At 41.1% G+C, this 25137-nt stretch overlaps 1 protein-coding gene and 1 long non-coding RNA gene across 2 annotated transcripts; both read left to right on the forward strand.

The window, feature by feature from the left end:
• The first annotated feature begins 14516 nt into the window (after positions 1 to 14516).
• Positions 14517 to 18939, forward strand: LOC131466709 (uncharacterized). The gene is made up of 12 exons (XM_058640137.1): positions 14517 to 14995; positions 15420 to 15558; positions 15640 to 15717; positions 15810 to 16181; positions 16317 to 16412; positions 16496 to 16725; positions 16942 to 17120; positions 17219 to 17306; positions 17526 to 17873; positions 17990 to 18107; positions 18572 to 18663; positions 18754 to 18939. Exons 1-12 carry the CDS (start codon positions 14933 to 14935, stop codon positions 18937 to 18939), a joined length of 1989 nt encoding a protein of 662 aa, XP_058496120.1. The 5' UTR covers positions 14517 to 14932.
• A 64-nt stretch (positions 18940 to 19003) lies between these two features.
• LOC131467461 (uncharacterized) lies at positions 19004 to 21025 on the forward strand. Its single transcript, XR_009241500.1, has 4 exons — positions 19004 to 19062; positions 19509 to 19670; positions 20172 to 20351; positions 20444 to 21025. It is a non-coding gene; the product is annotated as an uncharacterized LOC131467461 (long non-coding RNA).
• The last annotated feature ends 4112 nt before the right edge of the window (positions 21026 to 25137 follow it).

The following is a 25137-nucleotide window of genomic DNA, read 5'->3' on the forward strand; positions in this document are numbered from 1 at the left end:
AGCTATTTAAGCACACTTGTAACCTGGTTCTGGTCTCTTGCAGTAGGCTGGGTCCGGAAGGAGGAAGCAGGAGCGAGGAGAGAGAAGGAGAGCGACGGAGAGCGACAACTGCATTTTATTTCTGTATGGTTGGTGGACTTTTTCTGTTGGACTCAAATTAAAAGATTATTTTCCACCACCACCCAGGCTTTTTCCCTTCCTTTGGACGAGCTGTGAGTGGGGAAGCTCACACACCCTATTACAAAGGGGATGGACAACTAAAAGCATTTTAACTGACATACAAGCAGGAAAGACACCTGTAAAATAACACCTGAACAGGCCTAACGTTAAGTTTCCAAACGTCCCTGATGAATTTAAGGTGGAGTAACATTAACACACGTTTACTCAGCTATTTAGTGATTATTAAACAATGTTGCTATCGTCCGAAGTAAGCTAGCAAGCTAACACTCTGCTCCAACAACGGTAACTACGATGCATTAAACTATTCATTTCATGCACTTCATCACATTGACATTACTGTACCTCTATCTTTTTCACGTTTTCCTTCCTCTTTTTTCCTTCTTTTCCTTCCTTGGGCAGCTGATGGCTTCAGTCTTTTGGACATAATTCCGATACAGTGTCATTAATCTTTTTCTTCGTCTCTGGGTCAGATTCAGGCAGCTGGCCTCTTGACCCCGCCCCCCTCACAGAGGGCAGGTACAGAGCAACGGCTCGTTGCACCCAGAAAAAAGGCTTCTGCCTTATTTAATAGTCTTTGCTATGACTTTATGTTGCTGTGGGCTTATATAATATTTCGAAATAATAGTAATGATGGCAGAAGACAGAAGTAGTATTTATGTATATATATATATATATATATATATATATGTATACACCTTTATTTTTTTATTATTATTTATTTTTTTCCTGTTTGGCGCCCCCTGCGGATGACGGCGCCCCTAGCATTTGCCTATACTGCCTATGCCCAGGGCCGGCTCTGCTCATGCAGGATAGACTTTAAGACTTTCTTCACATATTTCACTTGACGTTCCCACACTCCACCAAAATGAGGTCCGGCAGGTGGGTTGAAAATCCACTGGACTCCTTTCTGTACAAGTGTATCCTGTATTTTGACCACATCCCACTGTTGCATGGCTGCACGTAGTTCCTTTTCTGCACTGACAAGGTTAGTGCCATTGTCTGACCTGATGACAGAGACTTGACCTGTCCTGCACATGAAGCGTCTAAGTGCATTTAGGCACGAATCTGTGTCGAGTGTGTGGGACACCTCCAGGTGCACAGCACGAGTTGTCAGACAAGTGAACAATACCCCGTATTTTTTAACGATGCTGTGACCTCTTTTGACCTCTATCGGCCCAAAATAGTCCACACCTACACCAATGAAAGGTGGTTTGTCTGGTAACAGTCTGTCTGCAGGCAAATCTGCCATTTTTTGTCCATGAGCTTTAGCTTGGAATTTTTTGCATGTAACGCACCTGGATATGAGTTTCCTTGCTGCAGAATTAGCTGCTGGGATCAAGAACCTTTGGCGAAGGCGGGAGAGCATATGGTTTCTTCCTGCATGTCCAACCTTTTCGTGTATGTCCCTCAGAAGCAGCATTGTGGGATGCATATCATTCGGCATGATTATGGGGTGCTTAGATTCCTCAGGCATTGCAGATTTGCTGAGACAACCCCCTACTCTCAGTATGCCATTTTGTAGCACTGGGTCTAGCTTACAAATCTGTTCCCTTTGACTAGTTGTGCCCCTCTTTTTAATGATGAGATCTCATCTCGGAACCTGTTACTTTGACAATAACAGATGATCTCCGTTTCTGCTGCATTCAGGTTTTGTCAGGTCAGAGGCCCCTTGCTCAAGGTTGCTTTATACTGCTGTATCTCTTTGTTTACATCGATCACTGCTTTGCTTGAGCCATCATCCTGATGGTAAGTTGCAGCTTCCAGTTCTTTTCACCTTTTGCTTAAGAATAGCAGACCTTCTCTCAGCCTAAGCATCCATGATACAGCTCTTTTGAGGCGATGCCAGTTGGAATAGTAACCCATTAACTTGTTTACTGTGTCAGTACTTTCAGTAACTTGTGTTCTGTGAACAATAGCAGTCTTTCTCACTTCATCATCATCCTCAGAGAGTTTCACTCTGTCCACCTTTGTTAGACACACATAGTCTGGATCTGTCAGATGTGATGGTCCTTTAATCCAGATCTGATTGGCCATAAACTCTCTCTGGAGTGAGCCCACGAGAGGCACAATCAGCTGGATTCTCTGTGGTGTTGACGTACTGCCATTGCTCTACCTTGGTTGTTTCTTTGATGACAGCAACAAAGGTTTACAGCATAGTGCCTCATTGCCAATGTATTTTAACAAAGCAGTGCTATCTGTCCAGAACATTGAGTCCTTTAGTTCCAGCTGGAGCTCCCTCCTTAAAAGAGCATCCATGTTAACGGACACCACAGCAGTTGACAGCTCCATACGTGGGATAGTAGTTTGCTTGAGAGGAGCCACACGTGCCTTTCCCATCATGAAAGCACACTGCACATGGCCATCGCTGTTTACCAGCTTCAAGAAAGACACTGTTCCATAGACACTCTCACTGGCATCCGAAAAATGGTGCAGTTGTGCAGATGCGATAGGTCCAAATCTCTCAGCTGGAAAGCTGTGGCACCTGATTTATCCATGTGTTCCAGAATCGTGCCAGTTTGTCAGGAATTTCCTCATCCCATGTCTGTTTTTCCTTGCATAGTTGTTCTTAGCTGGAAGCACAACTGGAGCAAGGAATCCCAGTGGGTCATATATGGAGCTCACCACTGATAAAACTCTTCATCTTGTGTCTGCCTTTCTGCTGACGTTAACTCTGAACTTGAAACTGTCTGATTCTATGCACCAGAGCACACCTAACACTCTTTTCACTGGAAGTGCATCTTTAGCCAGGTCTAAGTCCTTAACTTCTTTAGCTCTCTCACTCTCTGGAACTGTCATTAAGAGCGCTCGGCTATTGCTTGTCCATTTTGTGAGATGGAAACCACCTGATGCGCACAATGCTACAAGCTCCAGGAAATGTCTCCTACAAGAAATGGCTTCACTCTCTGTATTGACTGCTTTCAAAGAGTCGTCGACGTAAAAATTCCTGAGAATTGTTTCCACAGCTTCAGGTGAAGATCCAGTTCTGTTCTCATCTGCTGTCCTCCGTAAAGCGAAGTTGGCACAGCTTGGCGACGAGGTTGCACCAAACAGGTGAACGACCATTTTGTGCTCCACCCTTTCCTGTGTGACGTCTCCTTCTGGCCACCACAGGAAGCGCAGCAGATCTGTATCCTCTTCTGGGACTCTCACTTGGTGGTACATGGCTTTAATATCTGCTATGACTGCAACATGATCCTGTCTAAACCGTGTCAGTACACCAATCAGGGAGTTAGTCAGGTCTGGACCCTGAAGCAGCTCCTTGTTGAGTGAGGTTCCCTGAAAGCTGGCAGCACAGTCGAACACTACCCGAAGTGTCTTTTTTTGTGGGTGGTACACCCCATGATGTGGAATATACCACACTCTTCCATCCTGCCGTTTCAACTGTGTTTCTGGAACCTTTACTGCATAACCTGTCTTTATCAGATCACCGATATAGACTTTGTATTCCTGGTGGAATGCATGGTTTTTGATGAGTTTCTTCTTGAGACTCAGTGCTCGCTGCACTGCAGCACTTCTATTGGTTATAATAGCAAACTGACTGGTGATGTTTTGGTGGGCATGTTAATGTAGTAATGCCCGTCGACATGATACACTGAACTGGATACAGAATTGATGAACTGCTTGTCTTCTTGTGACATTTCTAATTTATCACTGTAGCTATGCTCAGAAAAGTCGACATTGTATTGCTGTGTAAGCAGATTTTCCACTGTCTCCATAGAAATCCTGTTGACTGTGACTTGATATTGCTCATTGCCATCCAATCCACTGTCTTGTTGTTCCCTTAAAGGGCCATTCACGGTCCATCCATAGATTGTCTTTACTGCATAGTGCCCATTGTCCTGACTATGGACAACTTTCCATGGCTTGAATGCTTCATGCACATTATTACCAATAAGAAGCCCTATTTCAGCATCAATGCATGGCAGTTTCACTTCCTGTAGATACAGCCATTTATCAATGTCCTTTTGTGTAGGTATATTTTCTCTTGCCACCGGAACGGTCCTTTGGGTGAAGACTTTTGGCAAACTGATAAAGTTAGTTTCCTCAAGTCCACTAACCTTCATGTCTCTGAGAAGACAAATTTCCACTTGCTTAGTTGAGCTCATTGTGGTTAAGATAAGTTCACATTCCTTTACCTTGAAGATTTAGCTGTCATGCTAAAGAGTCTGTGCAAAATGTGGCTGAGCTCCCAGGATTGACAAACGCATATGTTTCCACAATTTTGCTGCCCTTTTTTGACTTGACGCACACAGGAAGTATGGCAAGAACACACTTTTCTCCGGCCCCATCACAAATGTTTTTTTTCTGTTTTATGTGTACAAGAGCACTTGAGACCATTGTTTGCTCTGGACTGGCCTCCTCTTGGCTGCCAGCACTCGGCTTTTCTGGAACATCCTCCTTTTTGGGAATGTGTAGCATGGTTCGATGTTTTTCTGAACATATTTGACATGCCAGTTTCTTTTTGCAGTTAATAATAAAATCCTTATAAAATCCAACTTGTCCTTGTAAGCCATTTCTGCTACCTGATAGCACTCTACAAGTGTGTGATATCTCTTGCAGCAGAGACATGGTTTGGTGAAGGCAACATTGCTTGATGTCGTGTCAATCTTTGTCTTGGACTTGGCTCTCACACTTAGCTATAGCTAATTTAACCTTTTCATTCAATGCAAATTTAAATATATTAAATACATTTCTTGAGGAAAGCACAGGAACATGAATGAATATAATAACACATCATAGGACTGATTGTGAGGATTCTGTTAGGAGAGAACACTGTAGGTCTTCCTGTCGTTCTTTACCTTCCCGGTTGCACACTGGAGGACGGTGTCTACGTCCAAACATTTGCGGTCAGAACATTCTCCATGCTGTGTACTCTGATAACCATCCTAGCTTTTTCTGCACTGGCTTTGGTCCTGTTCAACAAGGGCCTGCTGCCTGAGAGATGGGACATTTTCAAAGTAAAGCGTAACAATGCTGTACCACCAGGGGGTGCTGTTACCCAGAACCTTAAAGATGGAGCTGGAAGTGATGCTGAATGTGATGAAAACAAAGACGGACTTCCCTTAGAGCCCATGTTGTAGGGCATGCATTAAGTAGCATGCACATGCTAGTTGGTGTATAAAAGACGGTTTGATCCATTTCTGTTAACCTTGTTACTTCGAAAATTCAAAATAAAGCTTGTTGCCTTGCTAGGCTGAGCCTTCAACTCTGCCTTCATCGTCCTCATTTTCTCACATGGATTCAGAGTGCATGAGATCAGATTCATGTGTGGAAATAAATCAGATACAAATCCAATAATGTGCATTTGTGTCTACAATGTAAGCAAACAGATCAGACATTCCCATGTCAATGTGACCTGTGATAAGACTATCGATGATCACAACTCTTTCTGTTTCATATTTTTATTGGTGTGCATACAAGAACAACAAAAGGCACTTACATACAAGAGACATTGATGTCGGCATTAAATGTCTGTATACACCCTTAGATTTTCATATTTTTAGAAACAAACAACGATCACATGACTGAACCAACCACATAAACATAATAGATCAAATTAAATAACAATAATAATAATAACAATAATAAATAAATAATAATAAAAAAAGATAAAATAAAAATAGATAAATAAAAAAAAAACGGTTGCCATTTATTGTAGAATGTGTTCAAGTTTCCCCTTCTTGAATATCTAATTCTCTCTAGTTTTAAAAAGGACATAGTCTCTTTAATCCATTGTGTGCTGGAAGGAACTGTTGTGGATTTCCAGTTAAGAAGGAGGTGGCGTTTAGCTATCAGGGAGGTAAAAGCTAATACCCCCAACTCTTTAGTGGAATATTGGGTATATACTTCTGGAAGACAAAAAATACCAATGTGTGGTGACATATGAATAGTCCTGGAGAATATCTGAGACATGGTGCTCAAGTAAATTTGCCAAAAATTGGTCAGAGCTGGACAAGAGAAAAACATATGCGTAAGATTGCAGGGCGTGCCTCCGCATCTGTCACAGACACCGTATTCTGGAAAATCTGTGCCAACCTTGTCTTCGAATAGTGACATCTAAATACAACTTTAAACTGTATCAAGGTCAACCTGGCACAAATAGAGGTTCTGTGAACGACCTGCAGTGCGGACTCCCATCAATATTCGTCAAAAGCCAATCCAAGTTCGCGCTCCCAAGACCTTCATGTGTTGGTGGTCAAATGAACATCATACGACTGAATAGAACTGTAAATGTTTGACATTAAAGACCTCTGTAAAGGATTCAATTGTAAGAGCACCCCATGGCTGCTTAGGTGGAAGGCGAGGGAAGTCGGAGAATAAGGACTTTGCACAGTTTCTCACCTGGAAATATCTAAAAAGATGAGAGGGTGGAAGATTGAATTCAGTAAACAGATCTGCAAAAGAACAAAAGACCCCTTCCTTATAGAAGTCCTCAAAACATTTCAGTCCCTTATCTTGCCACAAGGAGAAAGTGGAATCAGTAAACGCAGGCTTAAACGCAGGATTTTTTAACAGTGGGGTTAAAACTGTGGGAGCAGTAAATTTAAACTGCTTCCTAAATTGAAACCATATCTTAAGCGTAGCGATGACCACAGGGTTGCAGGTAAGGCCAGAGGTGTTTGCGGTGACTGAACTGGTTAATAAAGCAGAAAAAGAGCCTGGGGAGCATGACTGGGCTTCCAATTGATGCCAAAGTATATTAGTTGAGTTGGACCATAATATAATTTTAGTAATGTTCGCGGCCCAATAGTAGAATTGAAAATTTGGCAAAGAGAGGCCGCCATAGAACTTGCAATTCTGAAGTACTTTTTGTCTAACTCTAGGCATTTTGCCATTCCACAAAAATTTACAAATAATCGAGTCTACTGTTTTAAAAAAGCTTTTTGGTAAAAATATCGGCAGACAATTAAACAGAAACAGAAACTTTGGCAGGACATTCATCTTGACAGTGTTTATTCGTCCTATCAAAGAGAGGGGGAGGGAACCCCACTTTTGAAACTCTGCCTTAATCTCTGCAAAAACGGGAGAAAAATTTTAAGAGTAAAGAGATTTAAAAGATCTGGTAATGTTAACCCCAAGATACCTAAAACCAGAAGGGCTCAATTTGAAAGGAATGTCCGACTGGGAGAGCTGCATCGCTAATTTATTGACAGGATAACATTCACTCTTGGCGACATTAACCTTATACCCTGAGAACCGGCCGAATCTACGAAAGAGCGAAACAATGGCGGGGCAGGCTCCTACCGGATTTGCGACATATAGCAACAGGTCATCGGCATATAGCGACAGTTTCAACTCTGTATGAGTCCTGGTGATGCCATCAAAAGTGGGAGAGGTCCTTAAGTGCATAGACAAGGGCTCTATAGCAAGTGCAAACAAGAGGGGAGACAGGGTGCAACCCTGTCTGCAACCTCTGTTTTAAAAAAAAATATCTGGATTGAATGTCATTAGTAGTAATACTGGCACATGGGAGTGTATAAAGAAGGTGTAACCATGATATAAAACTCTTACCAAATCCGAATTTAGCTAAGACTGCAAATAAATAATTCCATGCTACTCGATTGAATGCCTTTTCGGCATCAACCGATATCACTACTTCAGGTACAGCTGTTGCTTCTTTTGAGGAAATTACATTTAACAAAGTACGAACATTATAATAAAGCTGACGCCCCTTTATAATTGTTGGAAGAACCTTTTCAAGTCGGCGAGCCAAGGCCTTTGCAAGAATCTTCGTATCAACGTTCATTAAAGAAATTGGTCTATAGGAAGTACAAAGATCAGCATCTTTGCCCTTCTTCAAAAGAACACTAATAGAGGCTTGTCTCAATGTAGGAGGGAGAGAACCGAGTGACAAAGATTTGACATAAACAGAATAAAGTAGTGGAGTAAGGTTGGCATGAAAAGCTTTGAAAAATTCGACCGGAAACTCGTCGGACCCCGGGGCTTTATTATTTTGCATGCTTTGTAAAGCTGAGTTTAATTTTTGAATGGTCAGAGCAGACTCTAATTGATTAAACAATTCTGGATTTATGGAAGGAAACTGAAGTTCATCTAAAAACGTGTGCATATCAGCTGGATCCGATGAGAATTCAGACTTGTACAGGGACTCATAAAAAGACGAAAAAACAGAGTTAATAACAGCCGGGTTCTCTTGCAACTCTCCCGATCCATCCTTAATGCGAGGTATTAGACGTGAGGCTGCTTGACGACGCAACTGGTGAGCTAGCAACCTGCCAGACCTATCGCCATGTTCGTAATATCTAGAACGGGAATGAAGTAACAGGCGTTCCGCCTCCGCAGTTGTGATAAGATCCAGCTCGGTCGGTAAGGTCACGCAATGCTTTGAAAGATCATCAGATGGGGCGGTCGCAAGCTGTTGGTCTACTGATTCTAAAGCAGATGTAAGCCTCTGAATATATATATATATATATTCGACATCCTTAATTTCCTTATATGTGCAGAGTATGAAATTATCTGACCTCGCAGATATGCTTTTAAGGACTCCCACAGTAGCGCCTTAGGGATAGGTTCCGAAGCAGATTGATTAAGAACAATAAAATCCTCTATTGCACCTACAATGAATTTATGAAATTTGTCATCCGATAAAAGTGAGGTGTTGAATCGCCAATGGGTGGAATAGCGAGGTTCTGAGGAAATCTGAACATCTATGGACACCGGTGAGTGATCTGAAACAATAATTGGATGATACAAACATCTGTCACTTTTGGAAAAAGTTTAGCATCTACAAAGAAATAATCTATGCGTGAAAAAGTTTGGTGCACATGCGAGTAAAAAGAATATCGTCTACTGCTCAGATTACGAAATCTCCAGGGGTCAACATAGCCATTACTAGACATAAAATTGCAGAGGGCCTTAGCCATTAGGGATTGGGTTGAACCAGGTTTAGACCGATCTAGTTGAGGGTCAACAGCACAGTTCATGTCCCCGCCAAAAATAAAAAAACAGTCACTCAGAGATGGGAGATTTTCAAACAACCTGTTCATAAAACCAGGATTATCAAAATTTGGTGCGTAAACAATAACTAATAGGATAGGCACACGAAATAGAGTACCCAAAACTATCAGATATCTGCCGTCTTTATCAGAAATGGTAGTAGTCAGGGTAAATGGGACGGATTTACTAATCAAGATGGCAACCCCTCTGGCCTTTGAGTTGAGGCTAGAATGGAATACCTCAGCAACCCAAGGACATTTCAGTCTAACTTGATCTTTGTTCCTCATATGGGTCTCCTGCAAAAATACAATGTCAAATTTCAAACGCTTTAAATGGGAGAACACCCTACACCGTTTAACAGCACCTCCTAGACCTTTTATATTCCAACTAATAAATCTCACATTTGAGCTTGAAACATTAGCCATGTGAAATGTGTATCAAAATAGGAGGCAACCAGTTTTCCCAACCCCACACTCCAGGGACAAAGGAGAAGAAAGAGAAAAGAAGAAAAAAAAAAAAAAAACAACAACGGTGGTAAACAAGAGCTTAACTGACTCAACTAACTCACCCCAGATCCCACAGCACTTTCCATTACATGTCATTTAGCAGATGCTTTTATCCAAAACGACTTACAACGGAATTGAGTACAATCAGTCAGGGGTGGAATCGAACTTGCAACCATGATGTCTTTCGCACACAGGGTACCGGTCTTAACCATTTAGCCACTCCACACACCTTCCGCTATCCCATCCCCAAATGATAGGATACCAGTGCTAACTCCACAAGGAGTCAAAAACCAAAAGAATGGACTCGAGGCTTTGGACCAAATAGTAATATTCCCCTCGCTCCAACTTGACTGGAGCTCCTGCGAACGTTAAGAAAATAAAAATATATAGCTAAAGACAGGGCCGAAATATTAACACCACAAAACTCCATCTAAGAAACCTGCACATACATAAGCAAGTTTGACTGCTTATTAGAACAGTAGGGGTTATGGTGCCATTCATGTCAACATAAACAGAACATATCTGCAGAAATGGTATAATATTCAAAACTATTACCTAGACAGTACCAATAAAAAACATTTCACCACTTTTTATAAATAAAATAAAGTAGTATAACTGCAGTGGCATCAACACTCAAACATGTGTTTCAATAACTTAGTGGTAACTAATCCAAGTTTACTTAAGTGTTTTCACAAAAGCTGCGGCTTCGCCAGGTGATGTAAATTCCCTCGTGACATCCCCTCTGGTGATCCGAAGACACGCTGGATGCAGCAGCCCAAACCTTACGTCAGGAATGTCCCTGAGCTGGTGTCGGACATCATTGAAGGAAGCGCGTGCTTTGGCCGTCCGCGGTGAAATCCGGGAAAATGGAGACTGTTGAATCCCTCACCTCAATCCGTCGGTGAATTCTGGCACGTCGTAGAATATCAACACAGTCTGCATAATAGTGTAGACGTGCTATTATGGGACGAGGACGATCGCCGGGTTTCGGCTCAGACTGTAGGGATCGATGTGCACGGTCCACAACTGGCTCCTTCCCTAAGCCGAGAGCATCTTTCAGCAAGGTGGAAACTATGGTCGCGTCGATCGTGCCGTGCTCCTCGGGTAGACCTATTATCCTGATGTTGTTACGGCGAGACCTCGCCTCCAGATCCTCACATCTACTGTCAAGAGAAACAAGTCGGGCCGAGAGTTTGTCCACCGAACTTTTGAGGGAAACCACATCATCAGTACATGTAGAAAGCGAGCGTTCCATGTCATTCACAGTTATCTTTAGCACATCCACCTCCGACCTGATAGCTGACATGTTAGCTTGTAGCTCCGTCTTCACACTCTGCAGTTCGGACTTTATCTGAGTAAAGTTATTTGTCATCGCCGACTCTAATTCTGTCTTGAAAATGCCTGCCATCTCACCTCGAAGAGCAGTAAGCAGTTCAGCTTTAAACTCCGCAGAAGTAGGTAGCAGCCTCCTCTGAAGGGGGCGTCTTAGCAGCTGCACTCTGCGGCGGGGATACAGCCGGGGGGGTAGGCCTCGTTAGTGTAGCCGCCGGGTTGTTCGTATTATTTGCTTTTGAAGGCATACCAGCATGTAATGCACTCACAACGAGCTTGTGGAGCTAAAAATGTATAATTGAAAGTTCACGAAAAAAGCCCTAATGTTGTTACAAATTAGTTTCGCAGGAGCTCCCGAAGGCACGCCTTACTCCATCAGTCGCTAAGCCGGAAGTCCGTCGATCACGACTCTTTCAACGCCTTCAGTGAAGGAAAAGGGATCAAACCAGTGGACTTATGCTGAGTCTAAATTTCATAATAACACCACACCCACCTTTAGTGATCCATCCATCTTCTACCGTTTTAGCCTCCACAGTATCATCGCATGGGGGCACTCAGCTGACATAGGGCGATAGGCGTGGACACATATAGAGACAAACAACCATTCACTCTCACACTCACATTTATAGTGTGCAATTTGCCTATTTCCCATATTGCATGTTTTTGGACTGTGGGAGGAAACTGGAGAACCTGGAGATAACCCACGCACTTGCTAACCACGACACCAACCGTGTGGCCCTCCTGAAGTGATAAACAGTGTAAATGCAGATAATAGACATGGGTCACTTGTGAAAGACAATGAAAGCAGATTCTCACCATAAATATGCAGCCTTAAAGTGGACATAGACCGGAAGCTCCAATTAACGCTGCGTTTGTGTGTGTATCTGCGTCATTACCTCGTTTATGAAACCCTAAAGTTTCAGAACAAACAGTTCAGCCACTGCTGAGAAAATAGGCTTTTATTGTTTTCCTGGGCTCTGTGAAGCGGATCGGCACTTGTTGATGATGTCATCAGTATACCTCACCACTCCTCTCACCACCGTAGTGCCTCCTGGTGCGGGCACTAGTCCGGGCACATCCGGTTGCGTACATTCAACCGCAGAAGAAGAAGAACTACTCTCGTTGTAGCTGCTGAGATGCAGAGCATCCACCGTGCCAGAGGGGGAGCTGTGTATCTGAGAGCTGGCCTACCAATTACGTCACTTCCAGGTACCTGGCCAATCACAGGACAGTGGGAAAGCTCTCGTTGGCTGGCCAATCACAACACAGTCCACGTTCTGGGGGTGTGATTTTGGTCTTGAGATATTTATTTCGATCAGCTCGTTTGCAGCGACTAGGAGGTTTTTGACCATGAAAACAAGTTAATATATGTTAGTAAATCTCCATAACTAACATACACATATATGTGCGATACGAGCATTCCATGTCACCTTTAATACAATTATTCCTTTACAAGTGCTAAGTTGCAGACATCGTCTGTCAATATAAACCATTCTGAACATGAAATGAAATCTGAGAGCAGACAAATTCCAGCATGTGTTGCTGGTAACTGGAGAGAAGAGAGGAAAAGTTACTTGCTCCTTGTCCACCTTTGATCCGGTTTGCCACCCAATCACAGTGGGAGACTGCCACATAAGGCGGGCGTAAAGCACCTGTCAGCCCTTTGCTTGCTGGAGGCTGGGTCGCGTCACTCCTGTGCTTCCTCCATTTCTGCGTCCGTGTGGTTACAGGTGGGCTGCCAGCTGCATTTCTCGCGTATGTTGCCCATCCAGTACTAATGTGATTGTTTTATAAAGGTCCACTTGGGTGTTGCTGCTGGCTGCGCGTTGTTCACCGCTCTGTGCCACTCACTGTCTGCCGCTGGTCGCTCTCGGGGAGCGTTGATCCCTCCGTTCCACGCTGTGTTGGCCGGGATCGCCTGACCGGTATGTAGTGCAGTGGTCTTAGCTTCCTCCTCCAGCCATTCATAAGTTGCTCATTGTTTGTTTGCTTCATCGTAGGACGACTGACATAAAACAAATTACTTCCTGTGTGCAGCGCAGGGATTTCGTCTGCTACACTGAGAAACGCAGAGAGAGAGTCGTTGGGCATTGTGTGAGCTCATTTTAAAATGCTTTGACTGTAGCAGACATTTGTTTCTACCGAAAACAACAGACTAATTCACTGTGAGTGTGAGGGTTAATCCAAACTGAAGAAACTTCATACACTCACACTTTATGTTGGTGAGTTGGGGCCTCCCATTGTCTCTTTCTTCTGACAAAAAATCACTTTTATCAGATGATGAAATGGGAGACATGGTGTTCAGTGATTTGGACATGCCCTTGTTCAAATCTGAGTGTGTGGCTTCACTATTTAGCTTGTACATTAATATGGCCCTCCCTTCGTGGGAGTTATGGGAGTTGGTGATGGATGGCAGACGCGTCAGAACCGAGTTTAGCAGTTTGCTGTCCTCCGTCATCAAGAATATTGTGGATGTGATCAGCAGATCGGTTTTTCAGGTTGTGAAGCCGCAGGTTGTTTCCCACTCAGGTTTAAGGAACGAGAACCATAATTACAGATACGTGACAGAGGAGGATATCCTGGCCAGCTTTGACACAGCTTTCCACCTTGGCCTGGAAGCAGCGCTGGGACTCAGAGTGAAACCTACTTATATCACAGACAAAATGCTGCAGTTGTTAGCAGCCAAGGTGACAAATATCCTCAACCAGTTGCTCGACTCAGAGGAGCGAGAGGACAGTCCCGAGTCGTGTCGTAGCCAAAATGCACCAAAAGATCAAGTCATGTGACAGCCAGGATGCACCAGAACATACCGAGTCATGTGACAGCCAACCAGAACCATAACATCCTGAGTCATGTGACAGCCAACCAGAACCAGACCATACAGAGTCATGTGACAGCCAACCAGTACATCCTGTGTCATGTGACAGCCAAGGGTCTGCCAGGACCGTGTCCCATTCACAGAACTTAGAGGATTCTGACTCCTTTTTTGTGGTATTTTGCTCAAACTTACTGATCCACATCCCAGACTCAAATGCATTGATATATGACGTGGACTTCTTTGGGATCATAGTGCGACTGGGAGACAGGACTGTGGGGGAACTGGCGCCCACTCTCCCAAAAAACATCAAAAAGGTCCAAATTGCTGTTTACAAGGCAACCCAGTCTCATAGAAAAACGTACCCTGGCTACGTTGGTCCACAGTGCAAAAACGTAGAGGGGTTACAATAATGGCCCTGGAATTGTATGACTGTTACATTTTTTTCTGCCTATTCTTTTGCGTCCAGGTCACGTGACTTTCAAGATTCCGGCCGTGAGAACAAAAACATGGCGGACATTTATCTCATTTTTAGTGAAAGAAATCAATATTTTGAGTATGATTCTGCATAAAAATGCGTTTTGATTACATTTCTAGCGAGAAATATATATTTTAATTTCATAATATTCACTTAGTGAATGTACATAATCACTCGCTTGCTCGTTGTTGCGAAGATTATTCAGATCTCGCCAGAAAAATGTGAAACTGATACGTTTTGGTTGTGGCCCCAGATTACACATAGGACACCCTTGCGATCTGACGGATCAAACCCTTGCGATCTGACGGATCAAACCCTCGACAACTACATGCCTTGCGTCTGAGGTTGATTTGCCGATCGACACATTATTCTGTGGCAGCGGGAGAAACTAATATTGACAAAGTGACGAGTTACGATCAAATGTCCGCTGTGTTTAATTTTGGAATCTACCGGATCCTGTAACTTCCTGTGTGGTGCGATCTCATTGATGGGGTTTGGCGCGTCATGGGCCTACGAAGAATAAGGGGACGAAGAAGAAGAAGACGACGAAGAAGAAGAAGACGAAGAAGAAGAAGAAGAAGAAGACGAAGAAGAAGACGAAGAAGAAGAAGAGGAAATAAACGAGGAAAAGGAAGCGTGGAAAAATAACTTGACCAAGCTGTGCAAATGAATCAACTTGACCCCGACGATGCCATATTCCTGGTTGATGCGTTCCTGGATGAATGCAAGGTAAATAACATCTCAGTGTCCCATGCTAATTACTTGCTAATTACAATGTCTAAGGCCGTAATAGACTCTGATGTATAGCAAGGAAAAAGTATCAAGGTACAAAACTGAAAACACTCCAAACAAACAACTATTCAGTACCTGGTTCAATGTCTTTATTCACATGCAAGCTATAGTGCTGAGCTGAGTTCATACTTAGAGCCAGTTAGAGTTTCATTCAATATACTGACAAAATGTTTCACTTTCTTTTCTTTTTTTTCAATGTAGAAAGGGTTTTTTAGTCAGTACAGATCTTATCTGTCAGTACAGATCTGAGTTTTTACAATGTAATATCATTATATAACATTGGTTATATAATAAGATGTTTGTAGTTGGTGATAAACCTTGGTGGGTGGTTGTTCATTCTGTGGCTCTATTGATTATTTAGGTGGATCAGCATGAACACACAAAAGAAGGATCAGAGAAATCCACAAAGTTGTGTGTTTGGCTTGATGAGGACAAAGATGGTCAACCTCTGCCAAAAAGAAGTAGAGCTGGGGAAAAACGAAAGCGAGATTCAGCCACTGGTTAGTAATTTTGTTTGTTTGTTCATCAGTAGTTGCATTAATTGATTGAGCAATTCTAAATGGATATTCCTATTTTTGCAGTTTCTTCAGCAAGTGAAAAACCCTCCTGTTCTCACTCTCAAGACACAACTGGAGAAAATGTGACCATCGAAAATTTAGGTTTTTCCTTTTTTCCCTTAGTACTTGTTTCCTCATTTGTTATGTGGTAATTGCCCCGATTTACCATTGCCTTCTTCCCTCTTCATTTTCAGATTCCCTCGTTCAAGATGTGCGAGACCTCTTAGGAAGTGGTCCTGAACAACCTCTGCCCTCGCACTGGAGGAACAGGCAAACTTCCTCTCTGGAAAATTGGACAGTGCTGAGGCCCTTCATGGTGAACAATATGTTGTCATCTGAGAAGCCCAAGGAGGGGGTTTGCCATCATTGTGGACACAACGCTGCAGTAGTGATGTGTAGGGACTGTTTACCACGATCACTCTACTGCACAGCCTGTGACCTTTCCACACATGAGGCCCTGGTGCTTCATAACAGAGCATCCATGGTGGAGGGGTTCTTCAGACACCTGCCACCATCCACTTTTGTTCAGCAGCATGAGGGAGGGAAATTCTCCTATCATGAAAAAGGTCGTTTTTAAGTCTCAGGTTATATAGGCTGTTTTACATTTTACACAAACCCTGGTTTACTCCAACAGGAACAATCCTCACTGTTGAGTTTTTGGTTTCATTTACTCTAATGTGTAAACTTATTCTGCTTTTTAGATTGCATGTTACCAATCGTTCCTCCCTGCTGTGACTGCTCCACTGGGCAAACAAGCTTTTCCAAGGGAAAGCCAGTTATTTTAATTGGAATGAATGGTAACATTTTTGTTATTATTTCTTCATATTGTGTTTTTTGTTTCTTGTGAACAAGAGATAATTGTTTTTCTCTGACATTACAGGAAGATACAACCTCTTCCTTCCATCAGTAAACTGCTCCTGTGGAAAAACCTTGTCAGTGACTATAAGCGATCTGGTTGAAAGTGGTTACTGGCCAGCCACTGTCAATTTTGAGACCTTGTACATGGTGGACTTGTTCACCACGTATGAGGATCTAAAAATCACTGCCCCAGGGATGTCACGACAAGCTTTTGTCAGCATGCTCGAGTGTCGAACGAAACTCTTCGGGCGAGTGAGTGAATTTGTCGTTTAAATTTGGATCACCTTTTAAATAACTGATTAATTGTTAGGACTTGTTCTTACAATCCTCAAAATTTCAGCACACATTTCTTGACAGAGCCCTTTTTTCGCCAGTACCACAGTCTGAAGCCAACCTTCGATATATCATCAGTTGTGTACTAACTGCTTACTGTTTTGTTTTGTTTTGTTTTTTCACTTTTGCTCTCAGAGTGGTAAGATATGTGGGGACACAATGCAGAGGGCCTTCCTCGAATGGGCCTATGCCAAATTTGAGGTTGAAAAGCTGTCTCAGGTCCAGCATTTTCAGAGCCCTGCATGCACACCCTCCATGTTGGCAGTTGCAGTGGATGGGAACCGCAAATTATATCGTTTCAAAAGCCAACCAGGGTGTGTAACATTCATGTACAATGAAATGCTAGTGAGCCAAAAATTAAAAATGACTTTTATACTGTAAATGTAACCCACATCTATATATTTCTTTCAAGACCTGATGGGTTTTTTGATGGAGTCTTTTTGGCCAGTGATGCTGAGGTGTCCTCCTTTGTTGATTACATCCATGGAACAACTGGACATGTAAGCTAAATTTATATTTCTTCATGTGTAACACCACAATTTAAAACATTTATGAATGTTTGCCTGTTATTTTCAAAATTTAAACATTATTTGGTGTATTTAAGTAAGTGGAATTATTGCATCAAATGCCATAATACATAATATATACATAATAGATTTACAGCTTATTTTGTATAATGTAACTGTATAAATGTCTGTATTTGCCCTCATCTGTTTAAGAATCCAGGGAAAGGGAGATGTGGTGCGGGTCAGTGGACAGCAGCACGAGAGTCTGCCAGCAAGTCTGCAAGCAAACTAGACGAGGAAGGTGTTGAAGTTGCTGTCTGCCATCATGGGGTCTTGCTGAAGGGACTGAATATGTTCCGTGGAGAAATATTTGCATACCCATTATATCTCCAGAAACAGCTAGCTTCACAGACCATCCAGTTTTTTGGCTCTGATGTGGTCTGCAAATATTGGCCATATCTGCAGAGAGTTGTGGACCACTGTCCAGAGTTGGAGGACTTGCTGAACATGCGCCCATTTCTCTCCATCATGCATGCAAAAGCGCATTCTTGGATGTGTGAGGTAATAATGACAATTAGATGTATTTCTTACCAATTTGTACCACACATTATGATTGTCTGTCCACTGCCCCTACTTTTTGTTTTCCAAATGATAACATTCATCTAAATGTATTACAGTTAAAATGGGGGGGACGCAATCAAGAAGGAGCTGGAACAACAATCGGGGAGGAGGTTGAACAGGTTAACAGCTTCCTCTCCCGAGCAGCCATCTGTTCCAAGTACATGTCAAAAGCCGGTAAGCATTCTTCATGTATAGTTGTGTCCAAATTGAGACCACAAGCCGACATATCATCTCCACATAGACCAAACCAGAAGGTGTAGCACCTCTCTACAATAGAGTGCTTCCTGGTGGTCAGGTGGAGTCAAATCTCTGCAGGTGTCCAACTCCAGAGAAGACAAACAGCACCAGACTTAAATATTTCCCATGTTCCCCCTTCTGAGAAGGGGTTTGAACACGGATGCTCGGCCTTTGCATTTTAGATTTCCATGCATAGGTGCTCCCTTAATAATTGAAAATAATTGTCTAGTCAGCACTTTTATACTGATCAAGATTCTCTTTATAATAATTTAACTTCTGACACATTAATTAAGTGTATTCTCTCCAGGTTTATGTAACAATATTAGAGAATGATCAATGTAGTATCTGACCTTTGGTCCTCACTGTGGACCTAAATTACTGCATATACATTGTGTGTCAAGTTCGCACAGACATGCTGACAATCCAGGCAAGTGGCTGGAACAAGCGAAAGGCGGAAAACCTTGACCGGACACTGGCCAAAAGATACATCAAGGTACTAACTAGGCAAATAGGCAAATATGTATAATAACAGTTTTTAAATTGTGTCTCAGCATTTGTTAACACAGAAATGTCTTTCGGACAGACTGTACAAAGGATTACAGAGGCAACAAAGGACCTGGAGAAACTCACCGCAGAGTTGTCTATACAACAAGACATAGTCCAGCAGTGGGTGTCTGATGTTCAGCAGTGGACCTCAGGTACTTTGAGAAAATATTTGATGGCTCTGCTCTTGTACAGCGGATCTGAAAAGAGGCTGATTGTAAACTGAGATGGGCATGAATTAATTTGTTTGTTGTCGTCCAAAGGAGCAACAACCCAAAATGACCTGCAGCCATCGAGGGGTTATATTTGGGCATCAAACAGCGAAAATTTCAGCTGTATCGTCAGTCTGGTGAGAGCAGAAAAGGCCACTAGTAATGCAAATTTGTGAAAAAATGAATTCACTACTGACTTATACATAGTATAAACAGTCATTTATTTAAAAAAACAAACATCTTTTGAAGTAGGTTTACCACAAGTCAGAGCAGCATACTGAAAAACTGTCAAAATCATAATAAGTTTGAGTGCAATATCCAAATATTTCCAATATTTATGCAAAGTGCAGAGATGTCCTGACCTACAAATGTTGTAAAACACTTCATATTGTCTATTTCAAAAAAATATGAAGTGTTTTTACAATTTTTCAAATGATAATGAAACTTTTGATGCAAAAATGATCACACAGCATCTGTCACAATAATCATATACACATTCATGTATATTGAGAAGCCTTATTTTTTTATGGTGGTTTTGTGTGGTCATGGTGTGAGTGCACTCATTTTGTGTTTCTCATTGTAGGTGGGAATAAACGAAGGCATCAACTGAGAAAAAAGATTGCTCTTGAGAAAAAAGCCTTGGAAGTTGCCATCAATGACCATAATACTACTGTGGGGGAAGTTGGAAAACTCCCTCCTCCCAATGAACTCCTGGCTGTGGACAACTACTCCTGGCCATGGGAATGTAAGTACTTCCTCTGAAATGCACTGAATACCAATTGTTTGATGCACACATCTTGATGTACATATGGAATCTGATGTAAATCTTAAGACACTAGGCAATATGCAAAAAAATGAATGCAGTAATGTATAAATGGATGTTATCGAACCCCTTTTGCGAAGCGCTGAGGTACTATCACATCCTGTCAGGGTTTATTTCTCTATTGTAGGAATACACCCATAGCAGTAAGCAGTTTAGGGAAGGGTTGTGTATGAGTGGGTTCGCTGTTGGTGGATAAATAACACAAAGCATGATCATGAGATTATCACCTGTTACTAATGAATATGTTTAGGTGAATGATCCAAACAGGTGGTTTGGAGTTTTCAACAAATTTCCCCAGCTTGTTTGAAATTTGCTGCAGCCATCAAAATCACAAAAAAAACAATATGTATGCGAAATATCTTCTGTCACAATATTTTTATAGGAGTTAAGATGTAAGATAACACTTTATGTAATGTATTGCAGGTCATGGTGATATGGAGCGAAAAAAAAATGTTTTTGATAAGGTAATGCTGCTGGCTAGACTGAAAGAAGAAGAAGTCATTGTGGTTCGTGAAGTCAAACAGCACATGGAGTACATGAGGAGTGTTGCTGGACTGATTAAAGAGCTTACCTTTCAGCTCACTGAAGACACCAATGGCAAATGTAAGGACAATAAATAGTTTGTCCTTTTTTTCAATTTGCTTCTCTGGTAACCACTTGGCTTATTTATTTTTATTTTAATGTCACATTCTCAGGCAGTACAGAGGGATTGATGGAGAAAGGACATGAGGGACTACATTGTGTGCTGAAGAAAAGATTGTGTGAAGTTGAAGCACAACTGGCCACAGCACGCACAACATACAATAGTATTCTTGGACTGCAAACATTGTCCTTAGATGACTTCTCTGAAGAGGAAGACTTGGAGAATACTTCTTCTACTGATGAGGAACTGGAAGACTAGTTATTAGGGACATGATGTGTATCAAACTAAAACAGTGCTGTAAATAACTTGTTTGTAAAACCTGAGGCAATTTTACTGCTGTTTACTGCAAATTCCTCTGAAACTGTAAACAACCATTATGTTAGTATTGTGCATCCTACATAGCTTCACTGTAGTTGTGTAGTTTACATAGCCTATGTATTGTTACTCTCTCCACCAGTGTGCTATTTGTGCTTATTTTTCCACATGTTAGTATATTAATTCTCTCTCTCTCTCTCTCTCTCCCCTTCACTCACTCACTCACTCTCACACACACATACACCTTCTCTATCTGAAGATATACAGTCTTTATTTTGAACAGGGCATAGTCTCTTGGTTTTAGAAAGCCTGCTTTATTAATTTCACCCAGTAAAGTGAACTGATGTTTCAACTATAGTCATGTCTCTTTTGTTTGTTTCATGAATAGTTTTTATTTAAGCCAGTTTCCTGTTTTATCCCATTGTGTGAGTTGTTTCTTTCAGGTAAGTCTGTCGTAAGCATTAGGCCTATATTCTAAGGCAGGGCTCATCAACTACACTTGTCCAAGTGCTGGAATTTTTCTGACAGACACCATCAGGGCCAGACACTCTTTAATTTTACTATAATATAATAGGATATATAATTAAAATGAATATTGTACCCTAAGTAATATATTATTATTTCATATATCAATTTGCCTTTGAAAAAACAAGTTATTTTTTAGCCTTTGTCAGTGTTAACAGACTCATATTACCTATATGATAGCAAGCCACTAGTTGAGGCTGTCAACTGCTAATGTGGGGAAGGTGATTGTCGCTGGATGAGGTGGTCAATCACAGTGAACTGATTGACATCCAGGCCGCTGGTGACATGAAGGCTGCTCTCTATGGTACAGAAAGTTTTAGGGTGGCTTGTCCCCAAAAGTATGATATACAGAAGACATTGGCCATGCATGTGCTCACTTTGTTTGGATCAACATACATCTGTGAATTTGTGAAAAGTCAAGTAGGACTGCAGGCGCATAAGGCAAGCTTAAAAGCTGTCAAGCCTGATGTTAAAAAGATAGTGTTGGAGGGGAAATGTCACTTGTCTTGCAAATAGTGTGATTATTGCCTATGTTTTGTCCTAATTATAAGCCTTCAAATATGCCCTGAGGTTAAGGTTCAAAGATCAATATCTCAAAGCAGAAATAATTAAGAGCCTTCAAATTGATATATGTTACTCTCAAGGTCAAGACAATTCCAGTGATGTATGACAAAGTTTATTTTTTTTACTTTTTGGACATGAGCCCTAACAGGCTCAGGTTCAGAGAGCACTTTGAAGTGTGTGTGTGTAAATAATGATCAAAATGAGGATTGGTTGAGTATTGTTTGTATCTTTATGATTTTGGAGGACTTTATGCCAGGATGAGGTAATACAGTAATTCAAATCATTTATATACATACATCAAAGGAGACAAAGGTAGAGTGACAATTAGGTAGACTAATAATAATAATTATGATAAGAAAGTAGGCCTTGATAGAGAGGCTACTAATTGGAAACAGTAGGCCACATCCAGTCTAGGTTGTCTGCATGCAAATTCACAAGTATTCCACTGTGTTTTCTATTAATTTGCTATTAAACATTGTGTTTCTGACATTCTTGACAGACCACCTCTATTTCAGTAGTTTTTGTTTTTTTACCTGGTTAAAAAATGACTGCAGTGCTGTGACTGTGCTCTTTTTCAGCCAAGTTACTCTGTCACACAATGCATCTAATGTTATAGTTAGATTTTAGTAGACAAAAAAGTGTGTGCAGTGCTTCATTGGATAACATGGTTAACTAGTATTTTTGGATGACATAACCTCAGCTGCAGCCAGGCACCCTGCTGGAAATATAGCCTACAATGAAATAAATTATTATTTTGCAATCACAGATTATAATTTGCCCAAAAACAGAGATTATAGTGGTCTTTGGGTTCAGGTTATGGTAGATAGTCAACCTTTGAAATGGAATGACAACAGGTGATTCAGCCACAGCGGAGAGGAAGACAGAAGTGGGTGGAGGTCTGCCAGTATTTCTAAAAAGCATTATTGAGCCTGATGGAATGGTGTCAAATACAACTGCAAATTCTCATGGCATAACTGGAATATTATATGTTGATAGAAATTCTCAGTAAGAGAAAAGTCACCCCTCCCGTTAAATAGCAGAATCTGATTCTGTACCCAATTCTCAAAAAAGAGTGACTTGTTTTTATATAAAATATCTCTGTTATTCCAAATTAGATACGTGTGGGATGAGAAAGAAATAATAAATGAGATAAAAATAAATGAGAGACCATGCTAAAAGGACCTGTTTATGGAAAGTGGACAGTTCTACAGGGAGTTTGTCCAAGTTGTAATTGGAGTTCAAAATAAAGCTCAGACCACCAAAGTGAGAGAATATATAGTGGGGAATAAAATTCCCAATCGAGACAGGGTTTTGTAGAAAATACTTAGCCCAATTTATCTTAAAATCAGTGTCACAAAAGTGGCATCACGTTTTTACGTGTGGGCACATGGACGTGTGGGCAACCTAGCTGCGAGAGGTCGCTGATTGGCACGTGGGTTGCCCTATCACAGAGGCACAGAGGTCAGCAGATTGACAAGTGAGTGAGGGGTGTGTCCGCGCTCTCCGCCAACATCATTCATACTGTACATCCTCTAAGGTAGGTAATGAACACTCGTACTGATATCAACATGCTAACGGCACCTGAATTATAAAGTTAGTTACCGCTGTCTAGGTCATAATTATTTAAACAACATGAATTTATAGTGATGTGGTCAATGACATAGGGGTTTATTATCCTGCATTATATTGGTCACCGCACTTAAGCTTAGCTGCAGTTGGCGGCAATGTGCTAACCGAGGACAGAATGATGAGATTAGTTGAAAACTTTATTGATACCAAATTCACATGTCACTTCAGCAGAATCAAAATGAGATAGGAGCTATAGTAAGACAAGTGATAAAATCACATACACAAACAAAATACAGATATACCTAGATGAAAACAAAAATCAACTTGGAGCTATGTGAGACTATAGAGTATGGGTTAGGGTTGCATAGAATCTGTAGCCTTGTATTTGCTGCTAAGGATAATAGCAGTTAATTGGATGTGATGCTGTGATATGAACACCATTGAAACAGTGCTACATGAAGTGTTGATGTCTGACAAGACTAATAATGCTGAAGTAGGCCAAATTACAAACATTTGTAATGTGATAACACTTAAATAATGCAGTTCTTTTGTCACTTTAGTTATTAAATGTTGATTGTTTTATATTGTAGTTTGAAGATGCCACGAGGATCAACAACAACAACTTGTGTGACCTGCAGAGCAGCTATTGGTGTGGCCACCAAGACCTGCAAATATTGCCAGTCAGTACAACCCAGGAAGCAACGACTGGCAAAAAAACTCCAGAAATTTGAGGCCAGAAAGGAGATGTGGTTGAAAAACCAAAAAAAAAAAAAAACCACCTCTCATGTTGTTGATGAGGCATCTGTCTTAGTATGTGTTTAAATTCTATAGTAATTATTTACATGATTACAGCCCATATAATTGCTTATATGTCTGTATGTTTTATATAATGTATATCTGTATTTTCAGGTAGAAAAGTTAAACACATTGGGCTACATGGCCGTAGTCTTTCTTGGAAAGAAAAGGAAGAAGCAGAACACCTGGTCCGCACAAGTCCTCCATCCAAAATGGCAGTTGTCAGAGCATTCTGACAAATGCCTTGACAGGATGAAGGCTCTATATGAAGTTTTACTTAATGGTAAGTGTGTGCGATTGTTTAAAATCTTACTCTACAGTCAACATAAATATAAATGTGCCACAGACACAGCAAAAACAGTTGGGAATCTTCTTGGTACAGCTGTCATGGGGTAAACCACAGTGGGCCAAAAATAGCTTTTCACCTGTTGCTTCATTAAATTTTGTCTTTGCTTTATCCAATAGGTATTTCTTTCTGAGGTGCAATAATTAATTGATATTTGGGATTATTAATCAATTATACAATTAATCACCAACAAATTTGATAAGTGATGAATAGGTTTGAGTCATAAGTTAAGTTATGTCATAAGTAAAGTTAAGTTAAAAGAGTCTCTGCTTTCAGAGTCAAACATATAAATATATATGTATACAGTATATACATCATCTTTGACTTTGGGAAACACTGGTCAGTATTTTTTAACATTTTTTTATGCCTTTTGGGCCAAACAACTAATCGATCCATTGAAAAAAAAAAAAAAAATTGACAGATTGTAAAAATAACCATTGTTTGCAGTAGAGCTGAAACAATTAATCGATTACTAAATGAATCAACAACTGTTTTAAATAATCGATGAATGGGTTCAAAGCTTTTTTCATGATTAAAACAAGATTTATGATTGTTTAAGCTTCTTAAATGTGAATATTTTCGTAATTTCTTTGCTCTTGATAACAAAGAAATCATTAAAAGTCAATCATTTT

Source organism: Solea solea, chromosome 10, assembly GCF_958295425.1.
Source record: "Solea solea chromosome 10, fSolSol10.1, whole genome shotgun sequence".
NCBI lineage: Eukaryota > Metazoa > Chordata > Actinopteri > Pleuronectiformes > Soleidae > Solea > Solea solea.

Bases quoted from the DNA above. Each gene is read 5' to 3' on its own strand.
- LOC131466709 (XM_058640137.1), top strand. From the start codon at position 14,933: ATGAATCAACTTGACCCCGACGATGCCATATTCCTGGTTGATGCGTTC. The intron at 16,726-16,941 runs GTGAGTGAATTT...TTTTGCTCTCAG, and splicing joins GAACGAAACTCTTCGGGCGA to AGTGGTAAGATATGTGGGGA. The intron at 18,664-18,753 runs GTACTAACTAGG...TCTTTCGGACAG, and splicing joins TGGCCAAAAGATACATCAAG to ACTGTACAAAGGATTACAGA.